This window comes from Apaloderma vittatum, unplaced genomic scaffold (genome assembly GCF_000703405.1).
Source record: "Apaloderma vittatum isolate BGI_N311 unplaced genomic scaffold, ASM70340v1 scaffold13134, whole genome shotgun sequence".
NCBI lineage: Eukaryota > Metazoa > Chordata > Aves > Trogoniformes > Trogonidae > Apaloderma > Apaloderma vittatum.
Window position 1 is genome coordinate 10,006 of NW_009714396.1, and position 19,898 is coordinate 29,903.

General features: G+C 36.4%; 1 protein-coding gene across 1 annotated transcript; it reads right to left on the reverse strand.

Annotated features, from left to right (window-relative positions):
- Positions 1-4,764: 4,764 nt before the first annotated feature.
- On the reverse strand, positions 4,765-19,866 carry SEPT2 (septin 2; the record flags this gene model as incomplete). Its single annotated transcript, XM_009868764.1, has 10 exons — positions 4,765-4,869; positions 6,715-6,772; positions 9,155-9,238; positions 9,893-10,038; positions 10,347-10,448; positions 11,698-11,815; positions 12,100-12,234; positions 15,530-15,653; positions 16,559-16,645; positions 19,746-19,866. Coding segments are annotated over 10 exons (1,080 nt in total), but the record flags the coding sequence as incomplete, so codon positions are not given.
- Between the last annotated feature and the right edge of the window lie 32 nt (positions 19,867-19,898).

Sequence of the window (19,898 nt, forward strand, 5' to 3'; positions counted from 1 at the left end):
CCCTACATGAGTGTAGGGATTGAGAAGACCAGTGGCACTAATCCACACATTTTTGAACAGAAAGCTTACGATATGTTAACGTAGTTTTGTGAGGTGTTTTACATGTCAGTTTTGACATGCTATTTCAATCCCTGTCCACAATTTCCATTCTTTTTGCTTATGTGCACGGAACTAACAAATGTGGAAGATTTTTTAATATTAAGTTTTCCAGTCATTATTCCATTGTGCAACTCTTAGTGCAATTCTTTTCTAGCACTCCTTTCCAGAATTGAATTCTACACCGAGCAGATAGGATGCCATTCTGAAAAAGAATACAATCAGTACGAACAAAAAGGCTTCTTTCAAAGAGTAGGTCTGACATATTCAGGATGCTTCTTTGCTTCTTCTTTCACTATAGCCTAAAGATGAATCTTAATGTGCCAGTTCCACACTAAATACTTCAGATAAATGAAACATCAACATACTTTAAAACCACGCACGAAGGGTCACAACATGCCTAAGTTTTACCTGTGGAGTGCATAATTTGTGCCCCCAGCAATACAACATAATCCAATACAGCAACCCAAAGAGCGCTGTCCAGACCAGGGCTCATGCAAAAGTGACACATTCCAAATTTAGAGTACCGCTGTAAAAGACTCTAGTATTAACATTTAGCTCAAGAATCCAAAACTAAAGACACAGCCTTCTGCTCTTAATCTGTACCAGCCATAGGAGTCACTGAGGTTGTTTGACAGGAAGATGAACCCTAAACTACTCTGGAATATCTAGAACAACAAACTCCATTTCACTCTCTCTCTAGAGATGAATCTTGAGAAAACAACGCACCACCTAACAACAAGTAGCTTCATTCTATGCTAACATAATAATTAAGGGACATGCTAGTCTGATGAGAGATGCTGTAAAAGCGAGATCCCACAGGTAGGACTTTGGCAGCTCTGGGAACACCCATAGGGAAATACACCGTACTACGCTTGTGGAGTATGCAACACTTAATGAACATACTCTATGCAGGTTCATCAATGTGCTCTCTTTGGACCACATCTGTATTTCTCCTTTATATTTAAAACATATCACCATGAACAAGTTAATATTGCCAAGGTTGATTATAATAAAGAATCGTAACAACAACAAAAGGGTATTTTAGCATTTTTATTTTAGTTTTGGCTAATGGCAGTACATAAAACAGACTACAACAGATTTTTGTACAAGGAGCAAGTAATTTTTTCTACCAACTAAAAAGCCCTGCAAATTCGTAAGTATTTTGACTTCTAAAATAAGAACAGTTACAATGTTGTAACAGAAAAAGAACTGTGGCCAGTTCAGCAAGACACAAAACAGTATCTACCTTTTGTCTCCAAGACTTTCTTCTACCTATCTTTTTTCTACCAGTAGCTGAGTTTGTCTGAAACAGAATCTGAGAAAGGCAGTCCCACTTTTTATGTAAAGACCAATTATAAGACCATCACAACAAAAGTGAAGGGGAAATAGACCTTCAGGGACATCAGGCACACCACAAACGAGTGCCTCAAAGACTTGGGAAGAAGCAGCTATTAGATGTCTTAAGTATTTCTGTTAAAATGGCAAGTACCATAAACTTGGTTTAGTTTGGTTTTTTTCCATTAAAAAAACAGAACTAAAACCATGAAAATACTTCTCCTGCTAGAATTTGTAGACCAAAAATTAGTTGCTTAAGAATCAGAATACTTTATCGTGATCAAATATTTTAAGAGATATGTGATATTTCAAAGAATAAGACATTGCTTAAAATAATTCCACAGGTAGTGACCCTATATGCATGGACAATCTGCTTTTGTTCCAATATTAGAAAATATAGCAAAGTACCTATCAAACCAACATACCCAGAGGGATTTACATGTACAACCAGTCCTCTTTTGCACACATTTTAGATTTCACAGTTTCGCTTCAAGTATGGGTTCATAGTGCTATTGCAGCCCACCACACCCTACCAAACTTATAGGTGAAAACACGAATGTCCCAGAGTTGCTCTCCTTGGCAAAATGGACAGCATCTGAAAAATGCTGTGTTCAAAATTAACAGAGTAATACGAAATAGCTTAAAATGGACAAATGCTGCATTATCAGATAAAAATCCCCACAGATTTGTGACAAATGAAGAACTGCATGGGACTTCACAAAAGCAATCAATGACTTAAGTTTATAGTAACTTATTTTGGTAAACTTAGGACAACCGATTCACAAAAACATAGCAAAAAAGTTTTAGAAATAAGTAAGGCATTGTGGAGTGTTTTCCAACAACTGTTCCACGTTACTTTGCTTCTACATATTCTTTCACAAAGGCAAGACAAGACCTTATATGGCAAAACATGCACTTCAAAGTTTCATATGTAAATATCTGACAAAATGGAACTTAACAGTTTGTGCATCTCAACATAAAAAAAGATTCTCATTTTCTCACTTTCAGAGAAGGTCTACTGAATCGTGCAAAACTTTGACAGTAATTGGTTTGGAGAAGAAAATCTGGAGCTCCCTAGCAAATGTTTCAATGCAGGATTATACTTCACATTTTTAGGAAGGTACAAATATAAAAGAATTCATAAACAGTAGTTTCAGGCAGGTAAAATTTTCAGTTGCTTAGTAAGTTTATATTTAATCTAGTCACTCAAGTACCACTGGAATTATGCATTAGTTGTAGAAGTCCTATTACTTTTTTCAAAGAAAGTCCTATTACTTTTTTCAAAGAAATATTAAAAAAAAATTTATGAAAGTCATAGCTCCACCTGAGCTCAAAGAGAAAGAAACTGCAATTCTATATCTATATTTGTATCTATATCTATCTATTAATGTTCAGATAACAACGCTTTGTAACAGATCAGATAAGGAAATCTGATTGCTGGCTTTATCAGAAGTACTAAAAAAAACCAACCATGGTGCATTACTTCTTACCCTACACCAGCTACCACTCGTGTAGCTGCATACTGTGGCTGCTATTACATGCTACAAATACAGCACCAGACATGTTATGCAGAAGTCCAGCCAAGCCACAAAACAGTCTCCTTTACTTTAACTATTGGTGTTAAGTAAAGTGACCTTCACTTAAAAAAAGAAAAAAAAAAAAAAAAAGATACTGCTAACTCCATCTCAGAGCAAGACCTTAAAATACAGATTGCATTGATCCTGTCAGGCACAGATCACTTTTAAAAAAGACAAGTGTATTGGTATATATTTTATACTACAATTAACAATTTGCAATGCCCTAAAAACAGTATGAAAATACTCATTAGGAATTACAGAAGTTCTTACGTATTCGGATATAGGAAACCCCCATGCATAGAAAACTACTCCTTGGGGTTTACCGCATTTAACAATATTGGCATCATTCAAGTTTATTTGGCTACAGTAATGCCAGAAAATAGCAGGACTGATTTGTGCTGACCTACAAGAAACTCTTAATTATCTGCAGTAGAGTAGGAAATTTTAGACAAACAATAAAGAATATATGTCCCTCAAGGTTAAATCTGAAAGAAATTATGTGTGTCATATAAAATACAGTGTGCATCCTCTTAATTATTTCGTTAAGATGCAAGGCATGGTTGAATTTTAATTTGATACTTGCATAAGCCATAGAAATCATCTGCACTGAGCAGAGACAGAAAAATGGTTGACGGTCTCACAGACACACACTGTAAAAAACTACAAAAAACATAGAATTAAATTTGCATGGATCCTTAATGAGGCAACTATTACATGCCACTCAGCAAGGTATCACTGACAGCTCTTTACTTCTACATGTAATTCAAAGTTAAAAGCAGGGACCTAATAAGCCATATTTTAAAAAAAAAGTTGTCTAACACCGTATCAGGCATTTTGTAACCCTAATACAATTGGGAAATTGAAACTGAACTCAATATAAGAATTACTAAACAAAATCAAAGTCAAATGTGTGTAATATATAAAATACCAACTGACTACATGTTATGAAACTGATATCACAAGAGTGACCACAATAGATTTCCACATTAAACTCTAAAGCAAACTCCAAGTCACACATTGAGCAAAACGCATCCTCTCTGGTGTAACACGATCATAATTTAACTCCAGAAGGTCTCCTTTAAGTCAGTGTATAAAGTAATCTAAAAATAAGACAGAAAAATACAATTTAAGATCACTCATCTTCTTACAATTAGAAATCTGAAAGAACTGCACACATTTTAAAAGTCACAATGAAAAACTGAGTTCATCATGAGCTTGAGAATCACTTGTTCATATAAATTCAAAGTCTCCTTCCATGATTCTTGCCAGTATATATTGTATTGACTTTTTGGGAAACTTGGAAACCTATTTGTGTGAGTATACATATATATACACACAAGTTTTTATAAAGGTATATTAAAAAAGGAAACTCTTTGCAAATACTTCTCCAAAAGTAGTACAAAAACACAGTATAAAAACACAGCCTCCAGTATAAGACTTGCAGTTATAGCAGCAGTTTCTACAGCATAAAGTCAAAGACAAGCTACAGTGTGAAGTGGTAAGAAAGTGTGTTACAGTCCAGCCAAAGAAGGGGATTGCCCACAGGGTGCTGTTAACTCTGGTGAGAGACCTCCTGCAGTATGTGTGTGTATATGTATAAATATATATATATATATACACACACACACTCCCCCAAAGTAATGTTTAATTTGGCTCCAAGACCTTTCACTTCACAAACTGCAGTTAAAACTTTAAAATGAAGAGTTAAAAGGAAAAGCCTTTAAGCGGCCATTTGAACATCTTACCGAAGACTTTATATGTGGTGTCCATGAACTGCACTGCTATCTCCTTCTCCACTTTGCATCTGCATCTGCATCTGTGCCTGCATTCTTGCAATCATCTCCTGCATGCGACGAAGCTGGAGAAGTAGCACAGAAGAATCCTGTAGCCTAATCTCACCTCAGAATATGATTCTTTGCTGCCACCACAGGAACACATATCTGAAATATCTTTATCTGGTAAGTTACAATCTCAGGTTACGACATCTTCTACTGCTCTTCTTCAGCCCTTAAGATTGGAAGTTTATTGACTGAAATAAGCAAGTTTTATTACTGTAATTTGGGATTTTTAAGCATCCCTAAATTGAAGTCTCTGCTTCCTCTGCAGTTAAATGCATAAAAATGATGGTGCTGAAGTGCTAAAGAAACAGTTACTAAAGCTTATGAACAAAAGAAAAGCAGCTTGTTTATGTCACTCCAAACTACACCTGTATCTGTCATTAAAAAAGTTGTCAGGATTACTTCCCAACTCCCTTGCTAGTGATGACTAGGTGGAAGCAAGTATTACAATCAAACCATGCAAGGAGGCATAAGCATTATAAAAAATGGCTGAAGCTCAGTTTTAGACCACTGCAACATTTAAACACAGGCTAGTCATATTACTTGGCTACTAAGATTAATTCTTATTATGTTTCACAAGCGAAAAAATTTTCATGAGAGCAACTAGCCATTGGAATGATCTCCCCAGGGAAGTGGTGGATTCTCTAATTTTGGACACTTTCAAAATTCAGCTAGATTGGGTGCTGGGCCATCTTTTCTAGATCATGCTTTTGCCAGGAAAAGTTGGACCAGATGATCTTTTAGGTCCTTTCCAACCTGGTATTCTGTCACTCCACAACGTTGCATATAGAATACTTAAATTTTTCTACTGTACTCAACTCTGAGAGATTGGAATTCAACCTCACTACTGTAGTATTTTTGGATGTCTTTGCACCTACACTTTAAACTCAAACTAAACTGTGCATACTTAATAATGTAAAATTAAACGTGTGAAATGTTTAGACTCTATCATATTCCTCAAAATACAGACCCTTTTAATCTCTGCTCTAGTTATCTTTTGGAACTTGGGTAGACAGTAAGACCACTAGTAGAAGACTGTGTGTCTGCTTGTGCTACAGTAGACCAATAAGTCCACCTAACTCAGTCTTCTCTCCAGCACTGGGTACTAGCAAATGCAATGGAAAAGCCTATCAGCCAGGCACACACAAAGCGTATTCATATGCTCTCAAACTTTTGAAATCTGTCAATTCCGAACTAGTAGATTCCTGCTCATCCTGTCATCTATGATTATGTAAGTCCCTTACTATATCCTTCCTCTCTCTCATCTACTTGCCAACAACATTAACCTTATCTCCCCAGGTACCAGCAGGTACCTTTCTCCCCAGGTACCAGACCTGCTTCAGTCTTTCTGCCCACATTTTACTATTCACTGTACTTTTTCTAGTCTTGGCTATACTCTTTTTGGGTTAGGGGGACAATGAAAACACTGTTAGAGCTATGTATTAAGGATTTATCATAGTGTCACAATAAGAATTTCAGTTTCATTCTCTATTTGTGATGATTCCTGCCATTGTTTTCCCCTTTTCTGCAGAGCTGAACTCAATCTGCAATTTCTAACTTTAGAACCTTCATTCACGTGAGGATGGATCTCCCTCCCCATACGACATGTATTCCAACCATCGCTGATTAGTACAACGGAATCAGGCATTTTCCCAGATTCCAATTCTTCCAGTAAATCAGTATCCCGAGACTCCTCTACACCTCTTCACTTTGTTTTTTCACTGCACCTTGAATAACTTGATATTAGCAAATTCAGCCTTTTCCTTTACAAATTACAAAGATCATATAAAAAGATCATTTGATCTAAAGTAGTGATATAAAACCAAAAATTCTCCTATCATAAGCATAGAGTTTTGTCATCTTACTTCAGCTTCTTTTTCAAGCAGAATCTGGTCTTTATTTACTTCCTCATCTTCTATTTTCCTAAAATGAGATTAATATTATTCATTAACATTGCATACATTATGGATTTTGAACTTCCACTGAATGCTTTGTTTACAAAACCAAGGCTCTTAGAACATATGTCAGACTTACACAATACAAACAAAATTCATTGCAACATCACATAGCTACAAGTCATGTTTTTAAACGCATATGCTTATTCCTTACTCCTTCATAAAGTTATGCCCAGAACAAGTTAAACTTCAAACACTAGCTATGACTTTAAAACACAACAGATCTTCGCATGCAGGTATCAATAAACCCCATTTCCGAACAGTATTCGAGTATAACAGTTTACCTAAGCGTAATGTTATCTTAATTGATTGCAATTTGAGTACCATACAGATATAGAAAATTGACAAATACTACAAACACATCCAAAATTCTTCTCTTTCTTTGGTGCAATAAATCAATACGACCAAATCAAAATATAAGTTCAAGGTAATGCTAGAAAATGTGTCAACCAGAATATGGAAACAACTTGTAAAGTAATGTGCTCTAAGAAATTCTGCATGTGGAAACCTGGCTATCGCCAGGCAGAAGTTTCCTTTGATGCAGTTCTACTCCATCTCTAACTTCTTAAACTACATGTGCTACCAAACATCTAAAAGTCTCATAACCAAAACCATAGATGTAGCACAACCACTGCACACATCTGAAATTCTCCCAGTTGGAGGAACTCTTTATCCTCTGTTCCACTTAAGACTTTGAAGATCGATTATTTACCTAGTAATAGTCAACTTTTTTTTGCACATCCAAAAGATTTCTTTTGTATAGCATACTGTAGTACAAACATTGATCCTGTCAAGCAAATGTTTTCAATCAGTACCTCAGCAAACTCTTGCTGAATTAGGACGTTCCAGTTTTACACTGAGAAGCTAAAGGTAAGAATATTTTTATGTACTATATTTTCAAGATTACCTACCACTTTGCTAACAGGTTTCTCCTATGCCACTTTGCAATGGGGAAGATCTAACCATACAAGTGCCATTAAAAGTGCAAAGCAAGAAAAACCTGATGCCTGTTAAAAGGTTAATAGAGAAAAAGATTGTCAGAAAATCTTTTGTACCCAAAAGTCTCCAAGAACATTAGTGAATACAGTCAACAGGTACTAACTGCCAAGCACTGCTGCTGGCGTAGGTAGGTGCAAATTTGAAACTAATTCATTTGCAAACTACTCACTTATAGTAAACTTAAGAATATTCTAGCACCACTTCAGAAATGTGAAAACAAAGATATATAGGCCACCCACCTAGAAGAGATACAAACCCATGTTTTAGTTTCACAAAGAAAGATACCTCAAAGTAATGGCAACTTACGGTCACAGTTCCTTGGCAAATAAAACTTTAAATCCCCTGAAAATTGGCAAATGTTATTTTAACTTTGGATGACCTTGTATTACACTACTTATAAAACCTTTGTACATACTCATTGGATAACAAGTACCAGAACATGGCAAAAATAATTTTTTTTAGCTTGAATTTCAGAAGACAAGATTTAAAAATCAGAGAAGAGCAGGACACCCTGTCTGAAGGAAAAACTGGACTTGAAGGCCAATAATAAAGCAAAGATGAGCTCCTATTCCTGAAAACTGACTAAGCACGTGACAAAAGCCACATCAACAGCATGACGGAAAAAGCTTTGCAAAAGATATCAAACTCACTGAAATGTACAATTATGAAACCCTCTAGTGGCTGAAATAAGAGAAGCAACTGAAATATCTAAGCCAGCTTTCAACGAGAACTCATAAACTCAACTTCACAAACCCTGCTATTTTAATTAAAAATGCGGTGTTCTGCATGTCTGTCTTACCAGGAAAGCTGTGCCCTACCCATCATAGCTCAAATTAGGGTTGAAAGAGATTAATCTACGATTGCTATATAAATAAAATTATTTATGTTTACCATGTTTAATATAAATATAATTATTTATGTATACCGTGTTTAATAAAGCAGTGCAGAAGGACTTGAGTTTCTCTTTTTAAAGACACAGTCCATATATTCCAGTAGCTAATTCTGGAAAAAGTTACCTTTTTTAACAAACCAGCACTGACCTAACTCACAGATTTTTAAAGATATTTATCACAGACATCTGCCTTACTTAATTTCCTCAAACATTCCAATCCAACTGTGTTTAAGCCTTAAAATAAAGCAGACAACTATGTTCCTTTAATGCCACAATTGTCTCTTGAGGTTTATGTAATACTTTTTCTGACATTCAGCGTAAGCTGGTCAAATGATCTTGGTGCTACAGACCTATCCGTGATCTACCTAATCTTAGCAATGAAATGGTAGGAGAGACAGAGAGAAACAGAGAGAGCAAAAAATAAATTCAGAAGAAGAGCATATAACTAAAGATGACAACCTGCCACCTCGTTTGAGCCTCTCAGAGCGGAAGTTCTCATAGTGAAGATCCTGGGTCACCTCCTGAAGGTCTTGCATATGGGTGCTGGAGGAAGAAAAATAATTAAAAGATAAAACATACCTGCGTCACATAAGCTTGCTTAACCAACTCTCACCTTTAGCACTGCATTGGGTCAATGTGTTCAGCATCTACATTAGTTTAACATGCTAATTTAAAAGATAATCGAAGTTAAATCAGTGCAGTAACAGACATATAGACCACCTCGGACCCTGAGGCAGCCCTGACATATGCTGTCCTCCTGGATGAAGCATTTGATGAAGCCCTGCTGGGCAGAGGAAGCAGAGTAGCAAAGCCTAAAAAAAAAATCAGCCAGTGGACTTTTGATGTCTACTTCTTTGCAGATACATCTCTATAAATATATATTTAAATAAGCATAAGGTTTCTGCATTCTGTTCCTGGTGATCTGAATACAAATACAACACTGTGTTCAACAAAGGAATTAGATAGAAGATTATTTTCACAGAATCACTGAGTAATTCAGATTAGACAGAAACTACAGACCCTATGTGGTCCAATCTCTGCCGAGGTCACCAGGTCAAGACTGCTTATAGTCTTCTTCAGGCAAATTCTGAACATCTCCAAGGATTTCACAACCACTCCAAATTCCCAGTTCAGTGTTTGAGTATCCTCCTGGTGTTTGTATTTTAACCTAAATTTAATTGGCATTTTCTAACTTACATTAACATGGTCCGCAGCTTCAGGAAGTCATTATGTTCTGGATTCTCCACTTCAACCACACCCCATGGGTAGAGTCGTCCTCTAACTTTTTTACCTTTGGCTTCAATGAGTTGATTGGATCCCACTACACAAAATGGAATGCTGGCCTGAAAGCAAAAAATGCAAAAAAATACTAACAATGAACAAACAACTCCAAGAACAACTCTTGTTTGGCTCAGCGCTGCATATTACGGTAATAAGTTTGTAATGCTTTTAATCTGAAGATATACAAAAAAGCCCCATCAAGTAATTGTTACCATCATCTTCCAGATAGAGAAGCCTAGGTACAGAGACAGGGCAAGTCACTCAAAGCCTCATCACAGATCACAGTGTGTTTCTTGTTTTAAAGCCACCTGGGCAGTCCAAAAAGATACAGTATGTTATCCACATATGTAACTTATGAAGTCAGTCATACCTTCAGAAGTCTGGTCTGCTCTTTAAAATCTTCATCTTCATCTGATTCAGCATCAGGCAGGTGATAAATCTTGATGCCATGCTCTTCTATTTCATCCAGAATCTGAGATTTATAACATAAGGAACTGAGATCACATACATGTAAAGTCAGTACTTTTAAACCTTGAGGTAAAATTACTTAATAAGTTACACAGTCTCTTGAGAAATCTGGGCCTATCTTAATGATCCAAATTACGCAGCAAGTATTTGTTTTCAAATACCATAATTCTTCATGATATTCAGCACAACAGTGTTCAAACAAACATCATCCTTTGTAGATTACACATAAGAAACTGAGTTTTTTGTAATTTGTAATTGTTTTTCTCAAATTTTAAAGCATTGACTCAGAAGTGATAACTGCTTTTAATAGCCTAAAACTCCTTGCTTTTGCTTGTGAGTTACTATCTGAGGGGTTAGGGGGTACAGACAGAACAAACACTTCCCTGTTTTCATGATTGCTAAAAATGGCATCCACAGCTGGGGAGTCATTTGCCATAAATCCAAATTTTTCACTTAAAAAAAAAGCTTCTTCTACGGAATTCTAACACAATGCGCGTATCAAGCTAAAGTATAGTTCTCTATTATTTATTGCAAGCTGAGTAAGATAACTATAAGGATTTTCAGAGTAACTGAAAAAAATCATATATAAAGTTTTAAATATAACAGCTAAGAAAGGATCAAGTGTGCCTTCTGGCAAGTTAGTTCAAATACTTCTTTCTAAATTTCATATTTCTTACAACTCATGATGGTTTTTTGCATTTTTTCCCCCCTCAACAAGTACAACATCAAGTCCTGCAAGACTGAATGTGTTAACGGGTCTTGCCTATGCAACAAAGAACTGGAACATATTAGAAGAGGGTGACATAGGGGAAGAAAAACAACCCCAAAATCAGAAAAATATCAGAAAATTGTATTTTTCAATCATCAGGGTTCCAGCTAGAGTAAAAAATATATGCACTTTACAGATACAGATTCCATTTCTTCTTTGTGACTGACTAAGCAGGTAAGGGAGCAATTACTATTAGCAAATGTTTAAATATTTTTCCAAAGTTTCAAAATTCATTCATAATGTAATTGTAAATGTAGTCAGTCTGCCGTTTTGCAGGCAATACTTTAGGGACAATTTCTCAGTTAAATACCTAATAAAATAATTTACAAGATACCAAACTACGTACTAAATAATGTTACACTGTGCAAGAGACTGAAATTTTCTTAGTTAGGACAGAGTAAGTTGAATAAGAATGCCCCTCTTCAGTGACCATGTTGCTACAACCAAAGTACAACACTTTTTGGCAAGCTAGAAAAATACTTACCCTTTTCTTGAGTCTTTCTCGCTCTTTCAGACAAAGTGTATCAGCTTTTGCAATCACTGGTACAATATTAACTTTGTTGTGTATGGCCTTCATAAACTCAACATCCAGAGGCTTAAGGCTAAAATTAAGATATGGAAAATTGTTAATCTAAACTGCTACTAAAATTATGGAAAAACTACTACTAAAAATATGGAAAACGTTTAATTTATTTTTAATCTAAATTAACAATTCATTTTCACAGCAATAGAGATCTTTCTACTCACACAGAGAAAGAAGATAACCAATTAATTGCTGTTCTAGTACTTCAAGTGATGGCAATCTGATTCTAAAATTTATGACAACAGGCACAAACCAACTCCATGAAATACAATCATTTAAAAAATAAAATGATAAAACACCTACCCATGACCAAATGGCGAAATGAAATAGAAGCAGCAATGAACCCGGTTATCTACGATATGCCTTCTGTTCAAACCACTCTCATCATGCAGATATCGCTCAAACTGCTCATCAATGTAAGAGATTATGGTCTTAAAACTGTAAAAAAATATGAGTTTAAGAAATCACTTGTGCCCAAATGGTCAATAATTTAGTGATGTTTCAAACGTAATACTGGAACACCAAGATATCCTGCTGATCAACAACATGCTGATGGATAAAAATTAATTTACTGGTGCTCTAAGAGTAGAAAAGTACATATCTTAAAATTTTACTGGAAGTCCAGAATAACAAACTACTCTGGATATTTTTTTAATTAAGATAAAATATACATATATGTAACACACAGCTACAGCAAATATCTCTTGGGTTAGTATTTATCTTCTGGACTAGTATTAATTACACATGCTGAAGATAATCTAAATTTCTTGTTCAAAATTGATTTAACACCACAGAATGGTTTGGGTTGGAAGGGTCCAACCCTGCCGTGGGCAGGGACATCTTTCAGTATGTCAGATTGCTCTAACCTAACCATGAGCAATTCCAAGCAGGGAGCATCCACAACTTCTCTGGGTCCAACTTAAACCTACACTCTTTAAGTTTAAAACCACTGCCCCTTGCCCTGTTACTACAGTCCCTGGTTATAAGTCTCTCTCTCTTTCCTATAAGCCCCCAGAAAGGCCTTAGTAAGGTCTCCCTGGAGCCTTCCCTCTTCTACGCTGAAAAACTCCAACTCTCTCAGCTGTTCTTCACAACTGTCCCAACCCTTGGATCATTTTCATGGCTATCCCCTGGATCCACTCTAACAAGTCAATGTCTGGGGGTCCCAGAGCTGGATGCAAGTCTCATAAGAGCAGTGTAGAGGGGGAGATTCACCTCCCTTGACCTCAGCTTCTTTTGATGCAGCCCAGGATACAAATTGCTTTCAAGGACACAAGCACATGTTGCCGGCTCATGTCCAATTTTTTCATAGACCAGCATCCCCCGATTCTTCTCTGCAGGACTGCTCTCAGCTTATTGATCTCTCAGTCTGTATTGATACTGAGGATTTTCTCAACTCATGTGCAGGACCTTGCACTTGGCCTTGCTGTACTTAAGGTTTGCATGGCCCCACTCCTCAAGCCTACCAAGGTCCCTCTGGATGGCATCTCTTCCCTCTAGTGAATCAACTGCACCACTCAGCTTAGTGTCACCTGCAAACTTGCACTATTCAAAATTCCACTATATCACTGATGAAGATATTAAATAGTATGGGTCCCACTATGAACCCTTGAAGAATACCACTGGTTTCCACTTAAGACTTTGAGCCATTGACTGTAACACTCTAGATGTGGCTAACGATAACATTAGTAGCTCTTCCTTTATCCGCTCCATCACAGGTCATCAGATTAGTCTGGCACAGGTCCTGCTTGATCAACCTGATTTCATTCTATGGCCAGGTGATCCACGTGGTGGATGACGGAAAGGCTGTGGATGTTGTCTACCTGGACTTTAGTAAAGCCTTTGACATCTCCCACAGCATTCTGCTAGAGAAATTTCGAGGCTCCTGGCTTAGACAGATGTACTATATGCTAGGTTAAAAACTGGCTGGATGGCTGAGCCCAGTGGTGAACAAAGTTAAACCCAGTTGGTGACCTTGGCAGTGCCCCCAGGGCTTAGTTTTGTGGCTGGTCTTGTTTAATATCTTTACTAATCACCTGGATGAGGGGATCAACTGCAGCCTCACTACATTTGGAGATGACACGAACTTGGGCGGGAGTGTTGCTCTGCTCAAGGGTAGCAAAGCCTTGCAGAGTGATCTAGACAGGTTGGATTGATGGGCTGAGGCCAGTTGTGTAAAATTCAACAAGGCCAAGTGCTGGGTCCTGCATTTTGGCACAGCAGGCAATGCTATAGGCTTGGGGAAGGATGGCTGGAAAGCTGCCTGGCAAAAAAAGGACCTGGGGGTGCTGGTGGGCAGTCAGCTGAACATGAGCCAGCAGTGTGCCCAGGTGGCCAAGAAGGCCAACGGCATCCTGGCCTGTATCAAACACAGTGTGTCCAGCAGGAGTAGGGAAGTAATCGTGCCCCTGTACTTGGCACTGTTGAGACCACAGCTTGAATACTGTGTTCGGTTTTGGGTGCCACAGTACGAGAAAGACTTTGAGGTGCTGGAGCAGGCCTAGAGAAGGGTGACAAAGCTGATGAAGGGTCTGGAGAATAAGTCTTATAAGGTTGGCTGAGGGAACTGGGATTGCCTAGTCTAAAGATGAAGCTCTCTACCTTACCACTCTCTACAACACGTGAAAGTGAGGTGGGTGTAGGTCTCTTCTTCCAAGAAACTAGCGACAAAATGAGAGGAAATGGGCTCAGGTTGAGCCAGGGGAGGCTTAGACTGAGTATTAGGAAAGATTTCTTTACTGAAAGAGTGGTGAAGCATTGGAACAGGCTGCCCAGGGAAGTGGTGGAGTCACTGGATGGTGACTGGAGGCATTCAAAAAACATGCAGATGTGGCACTTCAGGACATGGTTTAGTGGTCATAGTAGTGTTGGGCTGATGGTTGGACTTGATGATCTTGGAGGTCTTTCCCAACCTTAATGATTCTATGATTTCATGATTCTATGATTAACTTGTGAGGGGAGGGACTTCATTTTCTCAGTTCCTGCCTTGAAGTTCAGTGGCTTTAGAGATATGAGCAGAGGGATAACCATTGAAAACTGGTTGTCATTGACATCAAGATTGTTAGTACTTATATAAAGTAAATTTCTCAATAAAACCCAACCAAACCCAAAGATTATGAAAATGCACTTGAAAATGAAACACAGAATCTGAGAATATTCAAATTAACGTGGACATGTTCTAAAGGTGAATCTTTACTTGTACAAAAGACCAGATTAATTACTTTCTCAGGGTATTGCTGAATTTCTTGTGTGCCAGTGGTTCCATTGCTTTCTGACTATTAAAAAGTCAAGGCCACAGTTCACTTCAAACTCTTCCAAACTTAAAAATCTTAATTAAGAAAAAAATAATCAAAATATTCATGGCACAAACTGTATCTCAAGTTGTGTGGAAGTAGTTGATGCCACTTTATATGTATCTGAATGAACTCATACTACTTAAATTTAACTTCCTCAAAATTAGAAAACATGCCCATCTCTCAAAAAATCACAAATCTTAATTCAGTACTTTGCATAACACCCCCAAAAAAGGGAAGATAATGACTTACCAGTATAATTTGGAATTGAAGTGTTTAAAAGAGCTAGGGTTGCTACTTGGGCTGTCCTACTTGAAATTGCGTATCGTTACTAATATAGCTCCACTTCAGTTACTTATTCCCCCCTCAGTGCCCTCAAAACAAATATGAAATGGATGTCAGCCTTCCTACATTGATCAATATACACTCTGTGTACATACCAGTCTCGGCAATTGATAGCATCCCCATACCCTGGTGTATCTACAACTGTCAGACGTAGTTTCACACCCCTCTCTTCAATTTCAACTGTTGAGGCTTCAATCTGCACAGTGCGTTCAATCTTCTCTAAAAGAAAACAAACTTAATCTTTCAGAATAGAGTTTCTAAGATAAAACTCAATTTATGTAATAAGGTCAAAAGATTAATTGGCAGATGCCACCACATAAGTATTGTTCCACCGATTACCTTCTAAGGCTTGATAATAGCAAGTTAAGTTCTTTAGATTTTATTAAAAGAATATATGAGATTTCATACTGTTCTTAAATACAGTGTAGAAGCTAAGGCAAAAGACTGAGAAAAAATGCAGGTAATCAGCAATTTGGAGAGCAATACTAAATTATACGTAATGGATTTTCTTTCCTAAGGTTGAAAGTGATAAGTAATCGTCAGTTAACATGACAAATATTGAAACAAGTCATTCAGCAAGTAGCAAAGCGTGAAAGAAAATAGCATCTTACTCTATTTTTTCACAATATTCTCATTCATTGGATTATTGTATGCCTTTACTAATAGAATAAAAAAGGGACAAGGGACTTAAGAAGAAAAGGAAGTGAAGTTCACATTCATTAAATATAAACCCAAGTTATCAAGTTGAATACAAGTAGGCATAATCAATGATTATATTTAGAATTGATTACAATAAAATTGATTAAAATATATATTCAAACTGAAAGAAAGTTTCTGATTGTTGTAGTTCATTGCTTATCTTAATGTGTTACTGTTTTTTAAGCAAAAGAAGGGATCAACTTCCTATATGCTAATATGAATTCATTTGAGGACCAAACAACAAAGCCCCCATTATACAGGGTGCAGAGAGGGCCAATTCTATCCAAGAGTTCCAAGTATCAGGATGTACATTAGAAATTATTACAGCTACAAATCACTACTGGCTTTTACTAAAATCCAAAGATGAAAGTATTCAACTTCAAAAATCATTGAGAATAGAACAACTAGAACAAAAGTGTATTTACCAGCAGCTCCTGGGATTATTCTTTCTGGGTATAGATCTGTCAAGAAGAGGCTGTTTATTAATGTAGATTTTCCCAATCCCGATTCACCTGTGATTAAAGACAGTATCATCTAACTATGTATTTTTTTCATGTTAAATGTAAATCTTGGAATTTAAAAATTTAAAACATTAGAAAAGTTTGCAATAAAAGGCTGAATAGCAATTTTTACATCTTAGCCTTATAATACATTTTCTCAGAGCTTTCACTGATAATTTGTAATTACATCTGCTAGTCCGTGGAGTTTCTATCATTTTAGACTTAAAATTTCCCATTTCACGTCTCCTGCTATTTTAAGGCATGCTTTTCTCCTACCACTTCAGAATGTAAGAAATCATATGCAATGAGAATCTAGATCCTGTCTAGATCATAAATTTAAACAATGAAAAAAGCATTGTTGAACTTCTGAGCAGCTAGCTATCATAAACTGGGATTTTTTTCTGCTTTTTCTGCTAATATGACAAACAAGAACCCAAGTGAAGCAGAATATGATGTGGACACTGAGCGTACACTCAGAGCAGTTTTTCACTGATGAAACTAGGGATCACTAAAGTGTACCATAAATATATTTTTGTTCTAGGGCTACTGACTGGGCCCTAAGGAAAGTTCAAAAGCCAACAAATTAGCTAAATATCAAGATCTTAATCAGAACAAATGTTCACAGCATAAAAAAGACCAGCAACTCAAAGTGCTCAGTACCTCGACTCACTGAACAAATCCTTTTCTAGAATTTTGGTTTAATTTTAGGTGTTGATAGAATTAATTAAAAAAAAGATGTTAAAAATGATGGGCTGCACAATCCCTCTGAATAACACAAACTATTCCACAATAGGAGTCTGACAATAAAAATCTGAACAAAAGAAAAAAAGAGATGGAATTATTTCTTAAATATTTGACAAGGAATTGACAGCTTTTAAGGCTTTATACAGTGCATCTCTCAGGATCGGCTTTTATCAGTGCAGTCTTCGCCAGTGAGAGACATGCAGCCAGAGTAACTCAACAGTTACATGACACCATTTCAGCAAAACCAGAAAAAGTATGATTTTTAACCAGTGGCACATTCCATACTTCCAGTAAATATTACATGTAAAACAAATCAGTTTTCATTGATCAAGGATTAATGAAAAGATCTAACCCTAACCCACTACTGGCCACAGTAGTTAAGAGTTTAGTGACTCTCAAGTGAAATAAGTATTAGATGAAGTCATAGCCTAATAATGAAAATAAACATGAAATTGTTGATAAGTACAAGTGGGTAGGAATTCTTTGGAAGCAGCACAGCCAAAGGGTTATAAACCCCAGCTCATAATTTCACAAACCATAATAAACAATAGCAGAAAAAAAAACAATGTCAAGAATAATAATTGATTAGGACTCTGTAAGGGCAGGTAGCTTTTAAAGAAACAATTCTCCTGCTCAGAAATTAAGAACCATGTCAACATAATGAAGAATAATAGTTTAATACAGGGACTGTGATACAGCTCACAAGAGAACATACTTAAACCCTATGCATATTTCAAGACAAAGAATTCACATACCAAACTGTTGAAATAATCAACAATTTAAAGCACAGTCAATTGCCACCCTCTGCTAGTTTACCTTAAAATATCAGCCCAAATATTCAATGATACTACTTTTCTCCAAGTTGTCTTCCTCTAGTTTTCATTTTTTCGTTAAGAGTACTGGCAGACAACAACTGTGAAGTTAAATTCTACTCTGAGAGATGAGTGGGGTTAATTGCCTTTCTGTTACTCTGACACAACGTCATTTCCCCCTATTTTGTATTTACAAGAGGCTAGAAACAACTGCTTGGTCTATATAATTTCAAATATCTTTCTGCCAGAACTGTTCCACATAGCGCTATTTGTAATTAACCTCAAAGACAGCTAGAAATTAAGTTTAGACAAAGTACAACTTGTGTTTCTCAGAACTGTTCCGATTTTTAGGATCACTGAACAATAAATTTTGAAGCGTTAACAGCAGATACCGTAATGTGATGTATCTCCTTGAAACTTGGTTGTGCCCTTACATTTCATAAGACATCCATTATGATATTATCCTAAGGAAATCCAATGGAAGATACAGTAAACAACTGTGATAAAATTCTAGGAAGACAAAAATAAGGGCCAACTCTCTCAATACTGAACTGCAAAAGACAGAAACAGAATAAAAGAAATACTAGCGCTGTCATTTGGCTAAACTAATGAAAGGTTTGAGGATAGACTCTTTCTGTAATTACTAGAAGCCAAACCTATTAAGAACTTAAACACCTCCTGTCATGTCCCACCTCACCTATCCTGCTCATTTTGACTGTGATCTCTTGGACAAATCTAACACACAAATAGGATTTACTTCTTGTGATGCCAGGTAATAAAGAACCTAATTTTATCAGGGTACCTTTTGCAAAAGCGAGAATTTCAGAGTTCAAACGCCAAAATTCAGAAGTTACAACTCCCAAGCAGAAGAGATATAGAAGATGCCCAAACTTGATTTGGAACCCTACTTAATTTGCAAAAAATGACACCAACCTTTCAGAGAAAGAACATATTTCTGCAGACACATTGTATTTTTCTTTCCATTCTATGTATCTCAATGAAATATCAAATAGAATTAATCTTTAAATTATAATGGCTAACAGAAAATCTGAGATCAATTTAAGAAGTAAAAGCTCACATCAGAACCAACTAATCCAATTCTAATTCTTCCCTTTAAAAGGGGTGGAAAGACCGGAGTTCAGATTCTTTTGAACTACAGAAGCATAAAGAACATTTTAAATGGTCTTTTTAATACTATTATTTCAATCAAGACATGCAAACAAATAGTATACTCAAATGCAAAAACAGTTTTAAACTATTTTGAAATTAAATCATAGAATCCTTCAAGACAGAAGAAATGGAAGGAACTAATGATTTCTGAAGTACATAATGGAGTTTCTTCACTCACAAATTAATGGGTTCAAACACAGTTTGTAGTGTGGAAAACAACTACTGCATGAATTAATAAACTACAAAAGAAATTGAAATGCTACAGTACAGAAGAGCTTTCTTACGCAACCTGAAGCCTTCCAACAGCGGAAGTAACATTAATTTTAATTCCAAATTCTCTATGAGCAAGTACTAATTTTGTGAAAGACTACAAAACCTTTCCTTACCAACCACCATAAGAGTAAATTCAAACCCCTTTTTCACAGACTTTCGGTGAACTTGATTCGGAAGGTTTGCAAATCCAACATAGCCAGGAGTTTCTGGATTGGTAAACTGAGCAGGCTGTTGCTAAAATAAAATAGAATAAAATAAAATAAAAT